Raw genomic sequence first — 20970 nt, 5'->3', positions numbered from 1 at the left:
GCAGGGCAAACAGAGCCCCAGCAGCTGAATTCTATGCGCTCTCAGCAGCAGATCCTGCAATCTGCTGAAGAGAGTGGGGCTCACGCTGCCAATGGGATCAAAGGACCTAGACAGTTTGACAGTTAACCCACCCTACCTATGCCGTTTAAAAAAACAACAACAAAACTTAGGGAGGTGGGTAAAAACACATTTGGAAAAACCATATTGCTCCAACCAGCTCTACTTTTTCTCCTTTTAGTTCTGTCATTAAAAGCCTTAGGAAACTAAGTGCAAAAATCTACATTAAGGCTGTGTTAAGGCTATGGAGTATACGGTAATATTCTGTGTCCTGATTCGAAATGTAGCAGCCCATCTGCTTAACAATCTGGGTTGCTGTGAACGCATTCAACCCAGTACTCTGCTCTCTGCACTGGATCCCCAATGAATGTAGAATCCAGTTTACAGTCTATGGCCTGTTTTCCTACTGCCTCCATGGAAATGCCTTTGGCTACCTGAGAGATTGACCCTCTCATGCAATGGCTATGATCTCCCTTGACAGCTGTGTTTCACTGGAACAACGAAACTGCCGGTCAATACAGAGAGGTTTGTGAGAACAGCAGACTGAGCTTTCGCAGGAGCTGGAGCTACACAATGGTGCTCATGCTCACACCCGGAAAGAATAACTCGGGACCTCACCACTTTTGGAATCAACTGCAAAGCTCATTCTGCTGCTTATCTGTCTGTCAATGGTCATGTTGACATTTGGAAAACCATCTGTGTTTCAAAACATAACATATTTTAATTAATATGATTTTAAACAGGACTTCGCAGCTACTAGAGACTGGACAAGTTGTATTTAAAAGCAAGTTAGTTGGTTGTGGTCAATCCTAAACTCCCTCCCTAGTTTCAACACATTGTAAAACATGACCTACACTCTTGGTCTAGACGTGGCCAATAAGTTAATACAAATGTGAACAAATTGAGCTATTCTCATTTAGGCAGTGAAAGAAGAAAGAAAGAGCAACCATTATTGTTATTTCTATCTTTAAGTAATTGGAAGTTGCTCAGATACTACGGCGATGCATGCTTTATATGGAGGTAGACAGGAGCGATGTATAACTTCTCAGCTATGCATTTGGAAAATGACAAGAAAAGAAATGAATCGTTTTAAAAGGTAGTTTTTAAAATAAGTATCTTGAGTCTTCTGCGATGCCAGGAAGTGCAGGAGGTCCCAGGTTGTCAGGTTATCAGAAAACTAAAACACAGATGAATGGAAAAGCCATGAGCTTTACTCTGAAATCTAAACCTTCTCGCTGAAACGGAGCCTTCTTTAGTACATTGGGTCTCGGTCACAGTTACATTTGAGACAACTTATACATGTTATACTCTATTCAATTGGCATACCTTTAACCTACAAGACTTTTGTAGCGCAAAATACAGTGATTCTACTCTCAGTTTTTTAATGCTAAATGAAGCCAAGGTGTAAAAGGATTCCACGTAACCATCCTGTCTCTAAAAATAATGTAACTGTGTTTATAAAAAGCACCACATCTAAGCTTGTAGGCCGTATTCTGATCTCATTTACACTGGTGTAAATCCAGATAAATCCCACTGAAGTCTATGGGGTTAATCCGGATTTATGTTGGTGTTCCTGAGATCAGATGCAGATCCTGGTACGTGAAATAAAGAGCTCTGATTCTTAAGTATTTATTCTCCAACTGATATCCTCGTCATTTCTGCAGACAGACAACCAGAACCTAATTCTTCCTACACATACTAACATAATTCCTATAAATCCCCTTGAATTTTTATGCTGGGGGTGTCTTTGCCTTACAGAGTTATGTGTGTATCTAAATTACATTCCTTTCTTACCAGCAGAGGGAGCCCAGACCCACTTCCTGAGCTCTGAGACTGTTCAATCAAGTCTTTCAGGGATTCCCCTGGAGGAATGTAAGTCTCATCCTGTTCAAGTCCAATGCTGTAACGAGGTCTGCTTTCTTGCCTTTTATGCCTACGATTTTAGTGAAAATTAAATTAGTCGACAGTACAATGAGGAAGGCATGCTATGTAGAAAACGCTGCTCACATTTAACTTTTAGTCATGCACAAGTTCCTGTACGTGCTAGCCTCGTCGACGACTATTTTCTGATCTGGTCGCAACATTAGAACGCTTTAGGTCTACAGAAGGGGCTGACTATCATCTTGCTGGGGAATCCAGCATAATTTTGCATAGCCAAGTACCAACTTTAAACCTCTAATTCAGAGAATAGTCCTAAAAACAGAGATGCAGTAAATACCTCACCTTTTTGTTATGGATGTTTTGGATCTTTTCTGACCAAAGAAAGGCATTTTTACAAATTTGCCTATGCTTGCTGAATCTATCTCCCTCTTTGGGTATAGTTTGTGAATTTGTGTGCACTGTGTTAATAGGCTTATGAGCTTTACTTTATTTACTATACAGTGTCTTTACACCATTGTTTTCTTTCATTTTCACTGAATACTATTTTGTGTTATTTCCTACTGGAAAGCTTTTTAGGATATACTTTCTATGAAGGATGCTATACAAAAGACCAACTATATTGTAGGGCATTATATCAAAGTCTTTCTGATTTTAACATTAGCAAAATATACAAATTTTCCCTATAATAAAAATAAAGGTTTTTTTAATTGTTCCCCAATTCCCTCCTGTTATTTTTTTAATTTTACAGTTCATAAGCCGGGGTGGGGGTGTGATGTTGGGAAGAAATGTGAAGCAGACGAAGCTTAAATACTTCCGGCTTACCTGAAGTAACAGAATATGATGATAAGTACCAGGAGTATACTGCAAACAGTCACTGAGATCAGCAAGGCCTTATGGTGAATGTTTCCTTCAACAAAATCTGGTTTAAAAAATAAAAAAGCTCTGTACAATGGCTGTATTTTTGTCTTAGAATACAAAAATACTCTCTAATACCTGAGATGCCTTTCACGTTAGGTTGGGTGTAAAATGCATTCTGCCTTCCTGAATTTAGTTTCACATGTAAAAAGACATACAAGAATTTATAAATCTATTAAGCAACAGAATTGTCCCCTTTCTTTTCGACTTGTGTAACATTGTGTAATGTATCACTTGATTTCAGAGCCATTTTATGTGCTCCTTCTTCAGCCCTCATCCAACGGGGCAAACGTAGCACACGGAACAGCAATCGAGGGCCTGACTGACCTGCAGTCTTTACTCAGACAAAGATCTCACTGGTAACCCTGGCGCTTTTGACTGTGTTTGCAAGGGAGTATTTTAGCCCTTCATGACCACTAGCCCCCCACCCCCTCAAACCTGGGATTTATAATAGTCCTGTATCTTACATATCTTGTCAGCTAGGACACAGACTAGTTTGGTGCCTCTATCTTAATTAACATTTATTAATTTAAGAAAACTATGAGAGTCTTAACAAAAGCAATTAATATACCCAAGTTGTGTCTATCCTAGCAGAGAAGACATACAAGGGATGTCTAATCCCTGCTAGGGCATAGAGCTAAAGTCCTTAAAGTTATATTTACATCACTGTAAGGATCGCTGTCTCTCTCTCTCTCACAGCACTTTAGCAGAAAAAAATATTTGTTTTTGATTCTTGCACTTGTAGAAAAATGTGTCATTGCAGATGAGCCGTTCTTTAAAACCGCTTGAAAATGCAATATTACCAAGCAATATGTAAGAATTGTGACGCTATAAAAATAACTGAAAAGTTTGGATAAATCCTGGCACGCCATACCCATTTTCTGCTTTAAAATTTAGCTGTCGTCTCCCAATTTGCATCCTCATTTCAGACACATATTCTCATGCTGAAAACTGAAGAAATCCTGCACCATCTTCTTTTAAAACGACAAAGTCTCAAAACTGTGATACTTTAGCACGCTCCCCATCCCCAGTCTGGTGTTCACTCTCATGCAGATAAGGATGAGGTTTTCGGAAGCCTTCACCGTCTGATTGTCTTGCATCTTCCACACAAATGCTGAACATGCAGTAAACTGTGAGAATTCTATCCTTATCGACTCATCCTGGAATAACACTATTATGTTTCAGATTTGCTCGGGTAATGAGACAAGGAGGATCCGAGGGGAATCTTGGCTTACTGTCACGCACTTCTATTTTAAAGATCCAGTTCCCTCTCCCAGCTTTGCTTCCAAGTATTTCCTTCCCTCCCCTTCCCATCATGAACAGGGATTACTGAGCATTATCTGCCTTGTGAGCACATTGGTCATGTTTTAACCTGACATTATCTGCTCCTGGAGCATTAACAATGTAAACATTCAAGACGTGGCCATTGTCTTTGAAAGGAGACACTGACACAGGGCCTATCGGGAAAACACTAGAGCACATCATTCTCATCAGAGCAGCAGATTTCTACCTGGACCGTCACTCTGAGCGTGCCGGGAGCTGAAACCGAGAACCCACTGGGAAGTCCGGTTCTCTCTGTGAAAGAGGGGGCGGTTCAGGGGAGCCAAGGTTCTATTTCATCGTTTATTAGCAGTCGATGTTCTCCAGTCATTTCCCTCTGAAATGTGTGGTTTGTAACAGTTTAAGGTGTCACTGCCTATTAGCCCAGGAGAGGCTAAGCAGAGTCTGCAGACTATAGGGGGAGAATTCTTCAGACTCTGGAGAATATGGAAATTCGTTTGCAGCAAGGGGTTTCTCGTTTCATAGAACAGGTGACAATAAAAACTGGGCTGGCGGTTTTTGTGCTTCTCTAGCAAAAGTGTTGAGTGCCACACATACAGGGCTCAGTTCTGATCTTGCTTACACCAGAGTAAACCAAGAAGTGACCCTATTCAGGTAAATGAAGTTACACCCATCAGAAACTGTAATGAGATCACAATTATGTTTCCTCTTCTTTAGTATTCTTAATGGATTATGTGTGTGTGTATAAAAATTGAATCGAATAAAGAACACTGACGATGATTCTGCAAAGAAGAGTGGCTAGCATTCTACAAACTGTGGCCAACACTTCCAAACTTGGTTACCCAAAGTCAGGCACCTACAATCCCTATTTAGGCCCTTGCATAAAAGTGCTGAGCGTCCTCAACTTCTACAGAAGTTAAAAGGAGCGGCAAGTGCTCTGCACCTCTTAAAATAAGGCGCCCAACTTTAGGAAGACACACTTGAAAATGCTGATTTACATTTTTTCTGTGATCAAAGGCATTTGTGTGGGAGGAAAAAATATCCCAGAAAGCACTTAAAGAAAAAAGGGAATCTCGGTGTGAAAGATAAGTTCTGCATTTTAGCCTATAAAATTGAGGGAGGCTGGACTAGTTACAGCTATGAAGGTAATTACCTTAGATCAGAAGGTTGTCTTTACAACAACACTACACACAACTTTATTAAAGATGCACCTGCCACACAGTAGGCATGACATTGGCCCTAATAAGAAAGGAAGGCAAAACATCTTTCTTGAGTCCTTTTTATGTTTACCAACATGTTATGCAAGGCAATAATGATGGTGAATGAGTGAGTTATCAGCCCAGAATTCAGACATGTTTTCAAATAACTTTGGAGGGATTTAGCTTGTTTGCTCATTTGGGGGTTTTGGAAACTTATACTCATCAAAATGTAGAGAAAAATGCCCAGAATTCTTTATTTTTAAATGTCAGAGAGTAATCAGCAATGGCTCTCTGTCAAACTGGGAAGACACGTCTAGCGATGTCCCACGGGGGTCAGTTCTGGGTCTGATATATTTTCATTAATGAGTTGGATAATGAAGTGGGGAGTACGCTTATAACATTTGTGAATGACACCAAGCTGGGATGGGATGCAAGCATTTTGGAGGGCACGATCAGAATTCAAAACAACCCTGACATATTGGAGATTTGTTCTGGGGAAGAGGAAAGCAAAACAAAAAAAAAGAGGAAATTCAATAAAGACAAGTGCAAAGTACTTCACTTCGGAAGGAAAAATCTAATGCACAACTGCAAATTGAGGAATAACTGGCTATATAAGGATCCTGCTAAAAAGGATCTGGGGTTACTGTGGATCAGAAATTAAATATGCGTCAATAATGTGGTGCAGTTGTGAAACAGCCTAATGTCATTTTGGGGTGTATATAAGATGTGGGAGGTAATTGTCCCGCTCTGCTCGGCACTGGTGAGGCCTCAGCTGGAGTACTGTGTCCAATTCTGGGTGCCACACTTAAGGAAAGATGCGGACAAACTGCAGAGAGAGCAACAAGAATGATAGAAGTTTTAGAAAACCTGACCTAGGAGTAAAGGTTAAAAAAACTGGGCCTATTTAATCTTGAAAAAAGACGACTAAGGGGAGACCTCCAAACAGTCTTCAAATATGTTAAGGGCTCTTAAAAAGAGGACAGTGATCATTGTTCTCTGTGTCCGCTGAAAGTAGGGCAAGTGATGAGCTCTATCTGCAGCAAGGGAGATTTAGGTTAGATATTAGGAAAACATTTCTAACTATAAGGGTAGTGAAGCTCTGAAACTGCCTTCCAAGACAGGATGTGGAATCTCCCTCACTGAAGGTTTTTAAGAACAGGTTGGACAAACACCTGTCAAGGATGATCTTGGTTTACTTGGTCCTGCCTTAGCACAGGAGGCATCTCACAAGGTCCCTTCCAGCCCTATATTTCTATGTAGGCTGGTGAAAAGTGCCAGACTAACTTCCCCTGGACACTGAAGTCCTCCCTTTGTCCACAGAACAAGTGCTGCATACAAAGCAGCCATGCAAACTTCTCCTTCTGCCTCAGTGCAAACCTGGTGGGGCTATTTCCTGAGGCTGGCAGAGGGGAAGGTGGTTCAGTCTTCAAACTTACTCAATCCCTGGCCTCTCAGCTGCAATTGAAAAGGGTGCCAATTTGCACTAATTTTTGTGATATGGGAACTGGACTTAGACCCAGTGCTTCCTAATGTTTTGTAAGTTATCAACTGCAGCCAAGCCAAGCTATGAGGTTAGAAAATAAGCAGGATTTTATTATTTTTTTAGAAGACCGCAGTGAGTTATTATGTGAGGGATACATAATAAACAAGCAATACATTAGTGAAGCTCTTCTATTTACTGTGGCTGAATGCGAGTTTTAGCCATTGTCCAATGCCCAGCATGCAAGGAGTATACGTTATAAGAAAACACAGTGATGTTATTTCTAGACACCACACAGGGGTATCAGGGGTGTCTTCAGTATAGGGAGGGAGAGATGATAAGAGAAGGAAACAAGTTAGAAAACAATTTCTTCAGCAAATATCTTCAATAAGACTCAAGACCCTTTCAGATAGTCTTAGTTGCTTCCCTCCAGCCCCATCACTTGTTCAACTCACTTTGTCATGTACGGCACTCTGCTGAAATGTGTAGTTAAAACTCAGCAAAATGGGTTTCGGGTGGAGTCGGCATATCAAATGCACAGAAGATTCAGTTGCCTCCCCAGTTTCTTCCCATTCACAGTATTCATATTATCTGGGTAAAAACGGCAGTGAAACCTGAGGCTTGTGTGCACACATCAGACCCCATCCTCATTCCTCCAATCATTCCCGGGCCCATTCATCACTAGCTCTACAGGCAGGGAGCCAGACATGGTGGCACCACCACTTCTGCTTATAAAGGCTTTAAATCAGTAAAGACATATTTGTTCTCATCTGCTTTCAGTCTGCACTTTCACTGGGCTTTCCAGTAATATTTTTATTGTTTAAAAGAAAGGTGTCCTTTCAGACTCTATTATTCTTCTCATTTCCTTAATAAGGCGGCTGCATGACTGGCAAGGGGACTCCAGGTTATCTCCAGGGTATTTTTATTCTACTCGGACTGCAGGATGCGCCTGAACACTGTCCAGAAATGGATTTAGCGGCTGTTGTGTTTTTCCTTCCTGCTTGACAGAAAGATCGTTCTCTGGCTTGATTAATTTTAATTCTTCTGTCTGCTTCGTTCTGTTCATGGCTACAGAGTGAGTTCCTTCCAGGAACTGCCAGGTATAGAGAAACATTTTCAGAACACAAGTTGCACGCATCTGTAGATGATAATTCTGTGCATGGGTTAATTTCTAGTTAGCAACCTTTGACCTACGGCTGAAGGACCTCCCCAGACCCCAGTTTCCCCTGAGACATGTCCTTGGTCAAAAGCTCCTGATCAGGAGCTAACTTTTTTGTATGTTTTCAAATACCAAACGATATACATTTTCCCAACAAATCCAGCAGTTTTTGTTTCAACAAGTCCATTTTTAATTTTACTTATTTATTTTAACACCACTGTTTATGTTAAATCCTGATAATAATTCGGAGAGTCACAGCACCACATTTAAAAACAATCCCAGACAGGAAGAATGACTATTAACCAAGCACTCGTCAACTGTTATATATTAGCTGCATGTTCTTGGATATGGCTAGCGGGAGAATTCACAGTCTAAATTGCTGCCCCTTTGGTGAGTGTTCGTATTGTAACAGAGCAGTGGCAAGCTTCCCTGGCTTCTGGTACCAAGAATCACAGCTGACCGTACAGCTTTCAAAAAGGGGCTGACTTTCATGCTATTCCACAGCTCCAGACCATAGAGCCACATTGTCAGAAGCAGGCTCTAAAATTACAGCCACAATTTGCTGTCTAGCTACTCGTGTTGGAGGAATTACGTTAAATGAACATACTGCCATTTGTTTGTCAAATAACAAATTAAACAACTAGTTTTGCAGTACTCAAGCAGCTCAAAAGCTATTCATCTAACAATATATTCAAAAATATTCTCTCTGCTATTTGGTGTTTATTCATCTTAGCTATCTGTGACCTAAGTACTTAAGTGTCCTCTGCCCCCGCAAAAAAAAAAAAAAAAGGAAGAAAATTTGGCATTAGCAAAAGAGCTTGAGATTTGCATAAACAGTAGATAGATGTCTGACTATGCTAACTACCTGATTTTTACATTTCCATCCAGGTTAGGCTGGAATGGAAAATGTAATATAAAACCAAGGAGAGAGACAAGTTAGAACAAGGTTGCTCCATTTTGAATCTGCAGGGCTTAATTCAACCAGCACGTGGGGGGGAAATCATGGACTTGATTTTCCAAAATAAAATTATATTATTCATATACTACACAAACATACAAATGTACTTACTTGTGGGATTTTCTCTCTATCCAAGTAAACTTTTTCTCTTAACAAAGACCAATAAAATGACTTACAGCTCTTATGTTGGGAGTCAGAATTTTATGAGGTTTCAGTGATCTCGTGGCTCACCAGTCAATGCTGAATTAGTTTACATATTACATGCTATGGGCCCAATCCTGTAGCCCTGCTGTGTAGAATCCCAATGAAGTAAGCACTTATATCAGTAAGGACTGCCGGAATAGTCCTTTCTATATGCATGTGGGGTGTGTGTGTGTGTGTGTGGATAAGTAAGTAAGTAATAAGAATATATCTGTGTGTTTAGACTGGGATTTGAAACAGGTCCTAACTTACTGTTCAACACTATGGTCCAAATTTTGTTCTCAGTTTTAAACAGGCAATATCAAAAAAATTGGAAACTCTGTCTGCTGAGACCAAATTTGATGCTGACCACACAAATCCAGCACAGCAGTCTATAAATGTCGTGCTTACCCGGGAACTGCCGTATTTTAAAAATAGAAAACATTGTATAACTTCGAACCAAAACTGGAAATGAATTTGTGCAGAGTGTTAATCTCTTGTTTGTTCCTTTCCTTTGAAACACAGAGTTCATAGTAACATCTAGACCTTATTCTCTGAGGGCCAGATTATCAGTGGCTATAAATCATCATTAGTTCCACAGGCTTCAATGGGACTATGCTGATTTATAGCAGCTGAGGAGCTGGTCCCAAGTGTCATATTGAAACTAGTATGTAGCTACAAACTACAATCTTTTGCAATGACAGAGGTCATTCATTATTGTTATTTTATATTTGTATGGCATGAGCACCTAGAGGCCTCAGTAAGTCCCTACCATGCTAAGCACTGTGCAAACAAAGTAAGAGATAGTCCCTGCCCCAGCCTAACCTAGACTGTGAGCTCTTTGGAGCAGGAACTGTTATTTTACTACACACAGCACCTAGTGCAATGGGTCTCTGATCCTTGACTGATGTCTGTAGGCATCATGGGAATACAAATAGAGGTAAATACCAGCAACAACCAAGTAGATACTGTTTCCGTACATTATCAGAACAATTACAGGATACAAAAAAAATCTGTTTTTCCATGCCGCTCATCTAATTCTCTTTTCTTTTCTAGGAAAAATACACGCATCTACTGATTTAAGGCTAGATTTTCTTCCTCCTCTTACCTCTATTTTTCAGCGGTGGCAGTGTAGGGTGAAGGTTTTCATTACAGAAATCTTCATCTGTGCAGCATGCAATAGTTCTTCTGTGATGTATTATGGGTGTATCCTGCAACAGAGAAATTCACAGACAACTGCGTGAGCAACTTTGTTTTTTCGAACAGACACTGTTGTTTGGGCGCTGGACAAGGAGACAGACCTGACATTGTAACCAGTGAAGGATTTCAAATATGACTGCAATAAGGATTTGGGCTATCCTAATAAAGCCAAACCACACTTCATTTAAACATTAAAGAACAAATTCTTTACGAAATCCTTGTGAAATTCCACTCAAGTCATTAGCATTATACAAGGATGTATTTGGCCATAACAGCGTACGGTAAAACGGTGAGAGAATCTGTGCGTTAGTGTTACATTATTCAAGCATTCCATTTGAATGTGGGGGCAGACAGATTTCACGTTTATGTACAATGAGACTGAGGGCCTGATCCTCTGTCCCACTTTCTAGAGCAAAGCAGAGAGAATTTTGCCCCAAGGCCAAGATTTCCAGAAACAGATACCTAACATCAGGCCTGAATTCAACAGAGACTTTAGGGTGCTCAGCATTTTGGAAAATCTGGCTACTTATTTAGTAAGCAGTTAGAAGCCTCATTTTAGACTCCTATTTTTGAAAATCTTGGCCTTAGCACACAATTCCCTTCACGTAGGAGAATCCTCAGACGGCTTAAAGCCAATGTAGTCAACTCTGTCATCTATCCCGCCTAGCGAAATAGATCAGTGAAGGGTATGAAAGGGAGCAGGAGGGGACAGAACACAGTGCACTGCACTTTGGAGATATTTACTGGAATAATGGCTCCTAAGAGTTTATTATAAGCAGCTGCAAATAAGAGCAACCCGTATCCTGCTTTAACTTGAACCAATAGCTAGTGTGGCCCCTGGACAGGCCCAGAGCAGAAAGATTTACTTAGGGTACTACTACATTGCAAACAAACAAAAAACCGCGTCAGCGAGTCTCAGAGCCCGGGTCAACTGACTTAGGTTCACACTACAGGACTAAGAATAGCAACACAGATGTTGCTGCTTGGGCTGAAGCCTGGGCTCTGAAACCCAGCAAGGGGTTGAGTGTCAATGTCTGGACTCCAGCCTGAGCAGGAGTGTCTACACTGCTATTCTTAGGCGTGTAGCAAGAGCCCAAGTCAGTTGACCCAGGCTCTGAGGCTCGCTGCCACGCTCGTGGTCTTTTGTTGTTTCATTGTCCAGGGTAGATGTACTCAGAGTCATCTTCGTTCCATCTGCTGTCCTCACTCCACAGTCATGCTGAGCTTTGCACGGAACAGCTGGGGATTTAACCCCGAGTGATTTCTCTGTGTTAAACATGCAAGCACAAAAGAGAATTGCTTTGTAGGGTGACAAGTTGATTGCAGTACATGGAATGAAAACACATTTCTCTCCCTGGAACTATAATGCCTTCACGAAGGTGGATCCCTAAATTTACTGGCTGGACTGTCTACACACACAGGACTCACGTTACACATCAGTGATATGTAACAACTTCTCGTGTGAAAACAGCCACTTTTTTACTGCCCACTACTACGTAGCACACAGCAGTTTAGGAAAGGAAGTAAAGAATGTCTTACGTAATTCAAGCCGCAGGGGGAATGTAGAGAAGCAGAATGGAATTACCCGAGCGGTTTACCCGAGCGGTAGTTTCACCAGGACGGCAGGGGCTAACGTTAGTTAACCTGCGCTTGAAGTAGTAGCAAGAGTTTTGGGGAGCAGATGCCATTTCTTCAGCATTCAGTGCAGAGGGCACATCTCCCACATGAACAAAATTCAAAGCAGCAGATGTATGCATTCATCCTGACTACAATGCAGCTGCATGAAAACTATCACAACAGCCAGACCAAACCTTGATCGCAACTCTTTTCTTACCCGGCACTGGAAGTCTGAGCCTTCTAAGCCTAGGCATCCTGAGGCAATCGTACGTCCTCCGGATTCATCTTCTTCTACCATGGTGAAACAGTAGCCATCAGTCCTGAAGATTGGAAAGAGTGAAAAATAGAGTTTGTTTTTTAAAATCAGAGATTTGCTATGAGAGGCAGTCTGATATTCTGAGCCCCACAAACATACAGTTGATAAATCAACACACTTTGAACAGCAATGTAACATAATGCTAAACTATCATCACATATGTAAAATCTTATTTATTTACACAGTATTATTTCAACATACAAAACAAACGAATGCTTATCCCAGGCTCTTGGCATCCACACATGGTTAAAATTAAATCCAACAAAGACAGACAGCAATCATAAACTGATAACTTTTCTTCAAACAAAAGAAACCAGTCCACAAAGCTGACATTTTCACATAAAACCCAAACCCCCATAATCAAAAATCTTCACCCAAGGCCCATCCCCTCTGCACAAATGTCTATCCCAGTGGTTCTCAACCCATGGTCTGCAGGCAGCTTGTGGCCCAGGTGATATCCTCAGGGCCATACAAGTAGTATAATGAAATGGTGTGGATGTGGCCAACGTAACACACAGAGAGCTGCATATGCGGCTCGGAGTGGTAAACAGGTTGAGAACCACTGGTCTATCCTAATAGATACGCTTTGCATCATTGGAGACCCATCTTAGTAAAAGCATCAGTGCTAAAGCAGGTCTACTTGTACATGCACACTGTACAGAGATTTGCTCTGTAGCGCAGACCGGAAGAGGCCAGCGTCATTGAGATAATAACTGTGAAACACTATTAAGAGTGATTTGTGGTCCTTACTTTAACCATATTACAAACTGCAACACTCTGTTGCGTTTGAGTTCTTGAGTTATCATCAACATCCTTCCGAACTGTTTACTTGGGTTATAAGCCTAAAGTGATCCATAATAGTTCAGTTTACAAGAACATGTACAACATAGGACAAGTATACTAACAGATGGCTAGATGGTGCTGGTGATAAATGCCCTTCCCTAATGAAGGTCAAATGCATGAATGTTATCAGGGAAACAAAAAGAGTGCCTGCATCTGACTGCAAGTCTTCTCTGCTAATTTCTCATCACTTTTTGGGGACTCACTACCCTATCAAAATGAATGAAAATTGTCTTGATCGTAAGAAATAAAATGGATAATAAAAAAGAAATAGCCCCTTATCCTCAAACAATTAAGTCACATAACAATAAAATGTTTTATTAACCTCTTAATTTCTTTCTAATATTTATTGTGTTATATATGAACAAATGAACAAGGACAATAAAAGGGAAACAGACACAAGAAGTAACTAAATGGATTTACAAGGCTTAAATAAAGCAGAATTTCAGATAATTATTTTTTGACTTGAAAGAAAGGAAAGCCTAACAAAACAAACAAAAACACTAATGACAATAAAGAAGTTGTAGGAAAAGGGGAACATTCCATTACACACCAAACGCATAAATACAATTTGGAAATATTAGCTGTGGCACAGAAGGATGCCGGATAGGAAAACACCAAATATTTGCTGTGGCACATTTTTAAATTAACTGTGTGAGATCTAGTCAGAGCAAGCTTGTTTCACAGTTCCTTTCAATAACAGGAGAAGTTACTAACGTCTGGATCTGAAAAGTAACCAGTTGCACACTACAGACGACTTCCTCATAGAAGCGCACAATTTACTTTTATACTACTTCGATGTTGTGCATGAGAGTAAAGTAAGGAAGACAACAACCCTTTTGGGAAACAACTCTCATGACTTCATTACTCAGTCTCAGGATAGGAATGATAGGATTGCCAAGAAAAGAGACTGAAAGGAATCCATTAGAGTACAATATTATATTATACTACATTTTATTTGTTTATACGGTGCCTTAGATTCAAAGCAATGAGTAAGGGTAACAGAGGGATGCTGTAACAAAACGATAAATTGCAATCAACTGAAAAACAAAACAAGTCAACAACTGATGGTCTCTAATAAAGTCACTATACAAAAGAATCATATCATTAGAAGAGGTACTATTAAGACAGGAAAGAGACCCAGGAGGTTTTGGCATTCTAGTGACTTTCAATAGGACACAGACTCATAAATCACTTTTGAAAATGGAACATAGGCTCCTAAGTCACTTAAATGCTTGTGAAAATTTTACTTCTGATGTAAAATGACAAAGCAAGTTAGATCATGGAAAGCAGAGGGGGAGAGAGCTCAAAAACTTTGAGGGATGGAGGAAATCATTCTTTTTAGAGACAGCAATAGAAGAATGTCTCACTAGCTTCACACCATGATACAATGAATGAGGAATGTGAAATGAAATTTAAAGGGAAATGTTTATACAGGAAAAATGAGATTTAAGAGGGAGAATTTTCAATGTAAATAAAAGTTACCATCACCCCTCGGAAAGCCTGCCAGGGATCTGGGCAAGAGAGTAGAAGAGACAGGGTCTCCTAGAACTCCTGGAAGAGCTCTACTGTGGTGGTGGGGAACAGATGCTCACAGTTTGAATATAACGCACTCGACATACAGAGGAGTGCATAGCACACTCCAGCTGCACAGTCCAGCCATGTCAGAAATTAAAATCTTTCCATCATTAAAAAAAATCTGAACAAGCATGGACCACATCTAAAATGCTGTATTTCACTGCATATTACATATAAGTACTCATGATAACACAGAATGATGAATACAGGGGGTCTCCTGTATACATTGGGGTTGTGCTCTTGAAAAGGGTGATGGATACCAAAATGACGTATACCGGGGAATTTTTCCCAGTAAGAAATAATGGAATAAGGGGGGAATGCATTCACAACTTCACCACACTTGCCTATGACAATGCTCTTTTCGCCTAAACAGGGTACCTTTTGACACTGACAGGTTATACAGCACACATTTTACACACAAAACGTTGAATAAAATAATGTACAACCCTACTAACGCTGATTAAACACACAGAACATTTTAATATAGTACATACAGTACAGTAATACAGTATAAAACACTGTCAATTATGCTAAACTTAGGAAGGGGTGGCAGCTGTGTTTTCTTGGGCTGGCTTTTCTGTGGCTGGCTTTTTGGTTGCAGAAGTCTTAAAAAAGGATTTTAATCGATGTCTGCTCTCCTGCATGAATCTTTGAACAATAGATCTCCCTGTAGCAAGTCACTGCATCACTGAGAGCCCTGGAGACTTTGGCAGACCGTTTACAAAAAGGATCACCGCTCTGTATTATTTCCATCATCTCATCCAGCAATCCAAAGAAAAGGGAGAGATTCTTTGTCGTCAGACTCCTGGCTTCCTGCCCTATATCATCATCATCATTGCCCTTGCTTTCTTTAGATATCCGTGGTCAATCCAGCTCAATCAGTTCCTCATTTGTCAGTTGCTTAGCGTGAGACTCCTGTACATCCTCCTCCTCCACCTCCTCGAAGCCAATATTCTTTGCCAACTTGACAATTTCTTGCTCGAGAACAGGAACGGCATCAAATCCCACGAAGCTGTGGACAGCATCTGGCATTGCACAGCGCAAAATGCCGTTCACACATTGCAAAGTGACCTCTTCCCACGACGGGTCAATGTTTTCCACGCTGTTCAAGATGTTGTAGGACTTCCAAAACTCCTTTACGCTGGGCTTTCTTTCACATGCTGTCTCCTTGATCAGCATGGAGAATGTCCTCTGTAGGTAATAAGCCTTGAACGTGGCCATTACACCCGGTCCATGGGCTGCAGCAACAATGTGGTGTTGGGTGGCAAAAATTGGACTTTGACGTTCGGGCAGAGAGCCTTGTAGTCCAGTTCATGGACACTTGCGTTATCCAGCAGAAGGAGGATCTTAAAGGCCAAATTTTCCTTCTGACAATAAGCCTTAAATTCAGGGACAGCACGGTCTACAAACCACTCACGGAAAATACTGCATGTCATCCAGGCCATTCTGTTCGACTTCCAAATTACAGGGAGATAAGGCTTGACGTAGCCCCTCATTGCTCTTGGGTTTTCACCATGGTAGACAAGCAAGGGCTTCAGCTTATAATCGCCTTCTGCATTTCCCCCAGGCAGAAGGGTTAAGCAGTCTTTTGAGGCTTTGAATCCAGGAGCAGTCTTCTTGTCACGAGAAATATAAGTGCTTGTTGGCAATTTCTTCCACTAACGGCCCGTCTTGTAGACGTTAAAAACTTGTTTTGGAGAGCAGCCACCTTCCAAATCAATTGTATTTAGCTGCATAGGAAACAATTCAGCTGCTTCTTCATCCACAGTAGCCATTTCTCCTGTGAGTGTTACATTATGTAGATTGACACGCTTCTGAAATCTGTGGAATCACCCACGACTAGCATGGAAGGTCGCCTTTTCTGCTGTTGAGCTCTCTCCCTTTCTTTCCTTTAAATTGTTATACAGGCTTTTGGCCTTCTCCTGAATCAAGCTTAAACTCACAGGCATTTTCTTTTCATGCAGGTCATCAATCCAATCAGCCAGCAAACATTCCATCCTCTCCATTATACAGGGAGTCCTCAAACATACGACACCTGACTTCCGTCGGACGCCGCTTACGACACTTTTCAATTGACTGCCTGTTTTGCCCCTATGACTCTTGTCGCCCTTACAACAAAAGCCGGCAGGGAGAACAGCACACATCACATGCTGAGTCTCAGCAAATCACTGATTTCACGGTTCAAGCTTTCTGATTGGCTGAGCCAGGGGCTGGGAGCCAATCAAAAACAAGCGGCAAGGCTAGCCGGCAACAACTACCCTGGCCCTGGAAGCCAATCAGACAAGTGACTGCAAGGGACCCCCCACTTCCAGCTCCACTCATTAAACACAGTGCATCTGTGAATAGGGGCATATCCAACATGTACTGCTGCTCCAGCAAAATTTACAAGGAGAGGAGGAGAACATCTGTCCGAACTTCCTTGGACACTTTCTTTAAGATTGCAGAGAAGACCGCAGAGAAACCTACAGCCCAGACTTCAGAGAAGCCCCCAGCCAAGAGCCCTTCAAAAAGTTCTAGAAAGTCAAAGCATATGTGATTTTATATGTTTATTTGAATGCTGTTTACCTAATAAATGCATTGATGTTGCTACATTAGTCATCTATAATTCATTTAGTACAAAAATCTGGATTATTGTGGTGAAAATAGTGTATCAAGTCTTGGTTCAGGAACCAGTCCCCCCCTTTATACCATTGATTCCTATGGGAAAAGCGGTTTCGACTTACAATGCAATTCTAAGGAACGAATTGCGTCTTAAGTCTGAGGACTCCCTGTACTGCTTCTCTGTTTTGTTATCTTCATTGAGGACCACTTCATAGCACTTGGAGCGCTTTCATGAATTCGATCAGCACTCTTAAAAATTGAGTGTACCGTTGAAGCAGGCAAACCGAGAACATGAGCGACATCAGCTGCACGCTCACCTCTTTCAAAATGCTTTATAACATCCAATTATACTTCTAATGTTAGTATATATATACTAAAATATACTTCTAATGTTCCGATGAAGTGAGCTGTAGCTCACAAAAGCTTATGCTCAAATAAATTGGTTAGTCTCTAAGGTGCCACAAGTACTCCTTTTCTTTTTGTGAATACAGACTAACACGGCTGTTACTCTGAAACAACTCTTACGTTGCCTCTTGGACACAGACCCACTCTTAACACTTTGAACGCATTTTACACTCATGATGGGTACAGGACAGTACTGTACTCAAGGCCGTCCCACCTACCTCCACCCACGCCCTTTCTCTTCCCACCCAGTTTCACCCTCTCCTCTGAGCGCCCCATCGCTGCTCCTCCAGCCCTGCTGTCCCCCAGCCGCCTAACAGCTGACCATGGCAGGCAGGAGGCACTGGAAAAGAGGGGGAGGAGTTGATCGTCAGCCCTGTGGGCCGCCAGCAGACGCAAGGACAGTACTGTACAATAGGGGAACGTTTTCCAATTCATGTTGGTCCCGATCCATGCATGTGGATCAGGACCAATGTGAATCGGAACACATTCCCCTATTGATGAGCAACGGATATCCGAAACAACGGATAAGGGAGAGACATATACTGGGGAACTCCTGTACATATAAAGCAGTATAAATTAACCTATTATTTATTCTCAGTAGTGTAACATTTATGGATTATTAAATACAATTACAGTCACTTAAAAATTAAAAACATTCATTGTGTAAATGTAGAACTGAATTGGCTGTTGTAAAATGTAGCCATGTAAACCTCCTCCAGTGAGGTATCATATTATACGGTATTATACAGTACAGAAAAGACATTAAAGAGATTTTGGATGTGACAATTCACAAGCAGAGATCTGGTATGTCACATTTTGGCAAGGGTGACTTTTTACAACCAGGTCACACATCGGGGGAAAAAAAGAGGTGTATAGCAGAAATGCTGACAGATCCTGAACTAGAAGACGCTGCTACAATTAAAGATTACCGTAATGACAGAGGTGATCTTAACTGAGACCTTTACTATATGTCAGAAGGGAGGCATGGGGACCCAAGAGCTTTGCATCTGTTCAAGCAGAGAAGAGTCATTTCTCATGAAAGATGCAACACCTTAGCTACCAAACTTTGATTGGTATTTCCTCCCCTGGCTTCCATGGTATCGTGACATCAATGTCTGTTTTACTATTTCTCTCTCCCTCTCTTCTTTTAAAATAAAAAAACAAAAAATGCTTTAAATACCCATCTACCACAGAAGGACCTTAAAAATACCAGGCATAACAAATCCTTAATCATCTTTCTATGAATATGCTAAGTAATTTGTGATGGCAAAAAAGATTTGGACAGATGAAATTATCCCCTCGTTCATTTGCTACAGCTTGCAAGTTGGTTAAATTCCCTGATGACTAAACCAGAAACCTCCTACGTTTCAGTACATTACCACCACCTTACTTTGGTCTGCAATGCAGCCTGGAGGATTTTATTTTTGTATACTTCATCTCTTGTGAACATTTCTGAATACACTGGCAGCATAAATCATATTGCCCATATGATCCCAATCAAATCAGCAAAACAACTTCTGCATTGGTTCTTAGTAATGATGGGGAAACTTCAGTTATGGTTTGTATAGAAACCTGACCATTCACATGCTTATGTGAAGCTCTACAGACTTTCCCCAGTTTTGAAACTACTTAAACTCTCAGCATGCATTTACTTCCTACTTTTTGTCATGTCTATCACCCGAGGAATATGTCCATTAAAAAAAGCCAAGTTTAGCAGAACACTGTCCATAAACCAAAGAGTCACTGTAAATCTGTTCAACACACACTCATTTTCTGGAAAAAATATTGTGGTAACAGTAACATGAAACCCAGTTAGAAAAACTGCATTATACTCCTGCTGAGCCAAATTCAGCCTTCAGATGTGTATGCAACTACTTTGAAGTCAGTGGGAGCCATACACATGCAACAAAGCACAGAATCTGGCTCATAATGGGCCAAATCCTCGGCCTCTGAAAAGACCACACAAGCCTCCCAGTCAGCAAAACTGACCCTGTTCTGCTGTGTGGAGCAGATGCCAAGAAGCCACAGAGGGACACTCTTTTTTCCCCCATCTGTAACGGCCCTCTCTACAACACTGCACAAAAAGATGTGAGGACACTCTGCAACATGGAATGGAGGATTCGCCCAACGCCCACAGAGAACACTTAAGAAAGCTCATTTACTGTGTTAAGTACAGGACCTATATCTACAGTTTCCAACCCTATGATGACTCTGACATGGCAATAATACCAACCACTGAGACATCCCTCTGCATTTTTGCTTCTGTCTCTGTCATCACACACAAAATTCACTTTAACAGGTGCTTAGGTTATTTACAAAAACGAATAATCAAAATACAGATAATTTATATTCTAGTTTTGTGGTTGAAAAAACAAAGCACATTAAAACAAGTAATTTTCTGTGCACATATGCAAGATCTTAGGCTGAGCCAGTGAACACGCTTGTATGCTGTACAGTGTAGCTCCATTTTTTTAATGTTGCAAAATGAAAAGACAAATGTAAAGTGAGTATTTTCTAATATGGAGTGTGTGTTCTTGGTTTAAGTAAATTCAATTTATTGTGGCAATCTCCCATTTTCTGGAGCTTCCTCTCTGAAGCTCATTGTGCTGGCTGAGACAATGCAAAGGGGTTCAGCAGAGATTGGAGTATTATCAGTGATTATTTACCATAACATAAAGGTACATGGGCCTACATTTTCAAAAAGTTATTCGTGATTTTGAATGACCAACGTGAGACCTTAACAAGTCCTTAATTTTCAGAAAGTTTTGAGCACCTGCACGTTGAAAATCAGGCCCCATTAAGCTGTCTCAAGTTGGGCACCTGAAATTTGCTAGACACCTTGGAAAATTTAGGCCATGATGCTTTTACAAAGCACAAAGTAAGACAAATCCCATTCAAAACAGATTAACGCAGGATGCAGAGAGAAGAACGAGTGAGTCATGAACTGTATTAATTTTGAGAGTACAGAGGAAAGCGAGGCTTACCTCAGCACAACACTCAATTGGAATTGGGTTCATGGATGGAGGAGAAAGATTCACGCCAAGGTCTTGTTGTAACTGAATCATTTAGCCCATGCTTAATATGGATCCCCTGCTCTTCTTCCCCAAAGTATTTAAGGAGTTACACTTGACCTAGGCACTGCTAGATTTTAAACAATGGCAGAATATTCTTTTTTGTGTAATAATATGAATAAAAATAGCTGAGTGCTATAGCTTCCCCCTTCAAATCACAACAAACCTTTGCTTTTCAACGACCATTCCAGAGGACGTGGGTCCATGCTGATGATGGATTCTGCTCAACAAT

General features: G+C 40.9%; 2 protein-coding genes across 16 annotated transcripts in view; one reads left to right on the top strand and one right to left on the bottom strand.

Annotated features, from left to right (window-relative positions):
* The window catches only part of UNC5C (unc-5 netrin receptor C), a 398261-nt gene extending 387736 nt beyond the window's left edge, over nucleotides 1-10525 (top strand). For 6 of the 13 annotated variants that reach the window (XR_013635668.1, XR_013635665.1, XR_013635672.1 and 3 more), the window contains 2 exons: nucleotides 7688-7913; nucleotides 10167-10525. The gene's annotated coding sequence lies outside the window, so the exon portion shown is untranslated. Of the gene's footprint in view, nucleotides 1-1854; nucleotides 1930-2686; nucleotides 2836-3097; nucleotides 3213-7687; nucleotides 7914-10166 lie in introns of those variants that run through there. The other 7 variants (XR_013635677.1, XR_013635669.1, XR_013635678.1 and 4 more) reach the window with 5 other exon arrangements.
* BMPR1B (bone morphogenetic protein receptor type 1B) overlaps nucleotides 1-20970 on the bottom strand; it is a 356230-nt gene that overhangs the window by 6844 nt on the left and 328416 nt on the right. For all 3 annotated transcript variants that reach the window (XM_073340728.1, XM_073340729.1, XM_073340730.2), the window contains 4 exons: nucleotides 12145-12247; nucleotides 10219-10321; nucleotides 2761-2857; nucleotides 1852-1990 (listed from right to left, as the gene is read on the bottom strand). In XM_073340728.1, the coding sequence (XP_073196829.1) occupies nucleotides 1852-1990; nucleotides 2761-2857; nucleotides 10219-10321; nucleotides 12145-12247 (442 nt within the window). The remainder of the gene's footprint in view (nucleotides 1-1851; nucleotides 1991-2760; nucleotides 2858-10218; nucleotides 10322-12144; nucleotides 12248-20970) is intronic.

Source organism: Lepidochelys kempii, chromosome 4 (assembly GCF_965140285.1).
Source record: "Lepidochelys kempii isolate rLepKem1 chromosome 4, rLepKem1.hap1, whole genome shotgun sequence".
Classification (NCBI taxonomy): domain Eukaryota; kingdom Metazoa; phylum Chordata; order Testudines; family Cheloniidae; genus Lepidochelys; species Lepidochelys kempii.
This window is presented reverse-complemented; position numbering and strand designations above follow the sequence as displayed.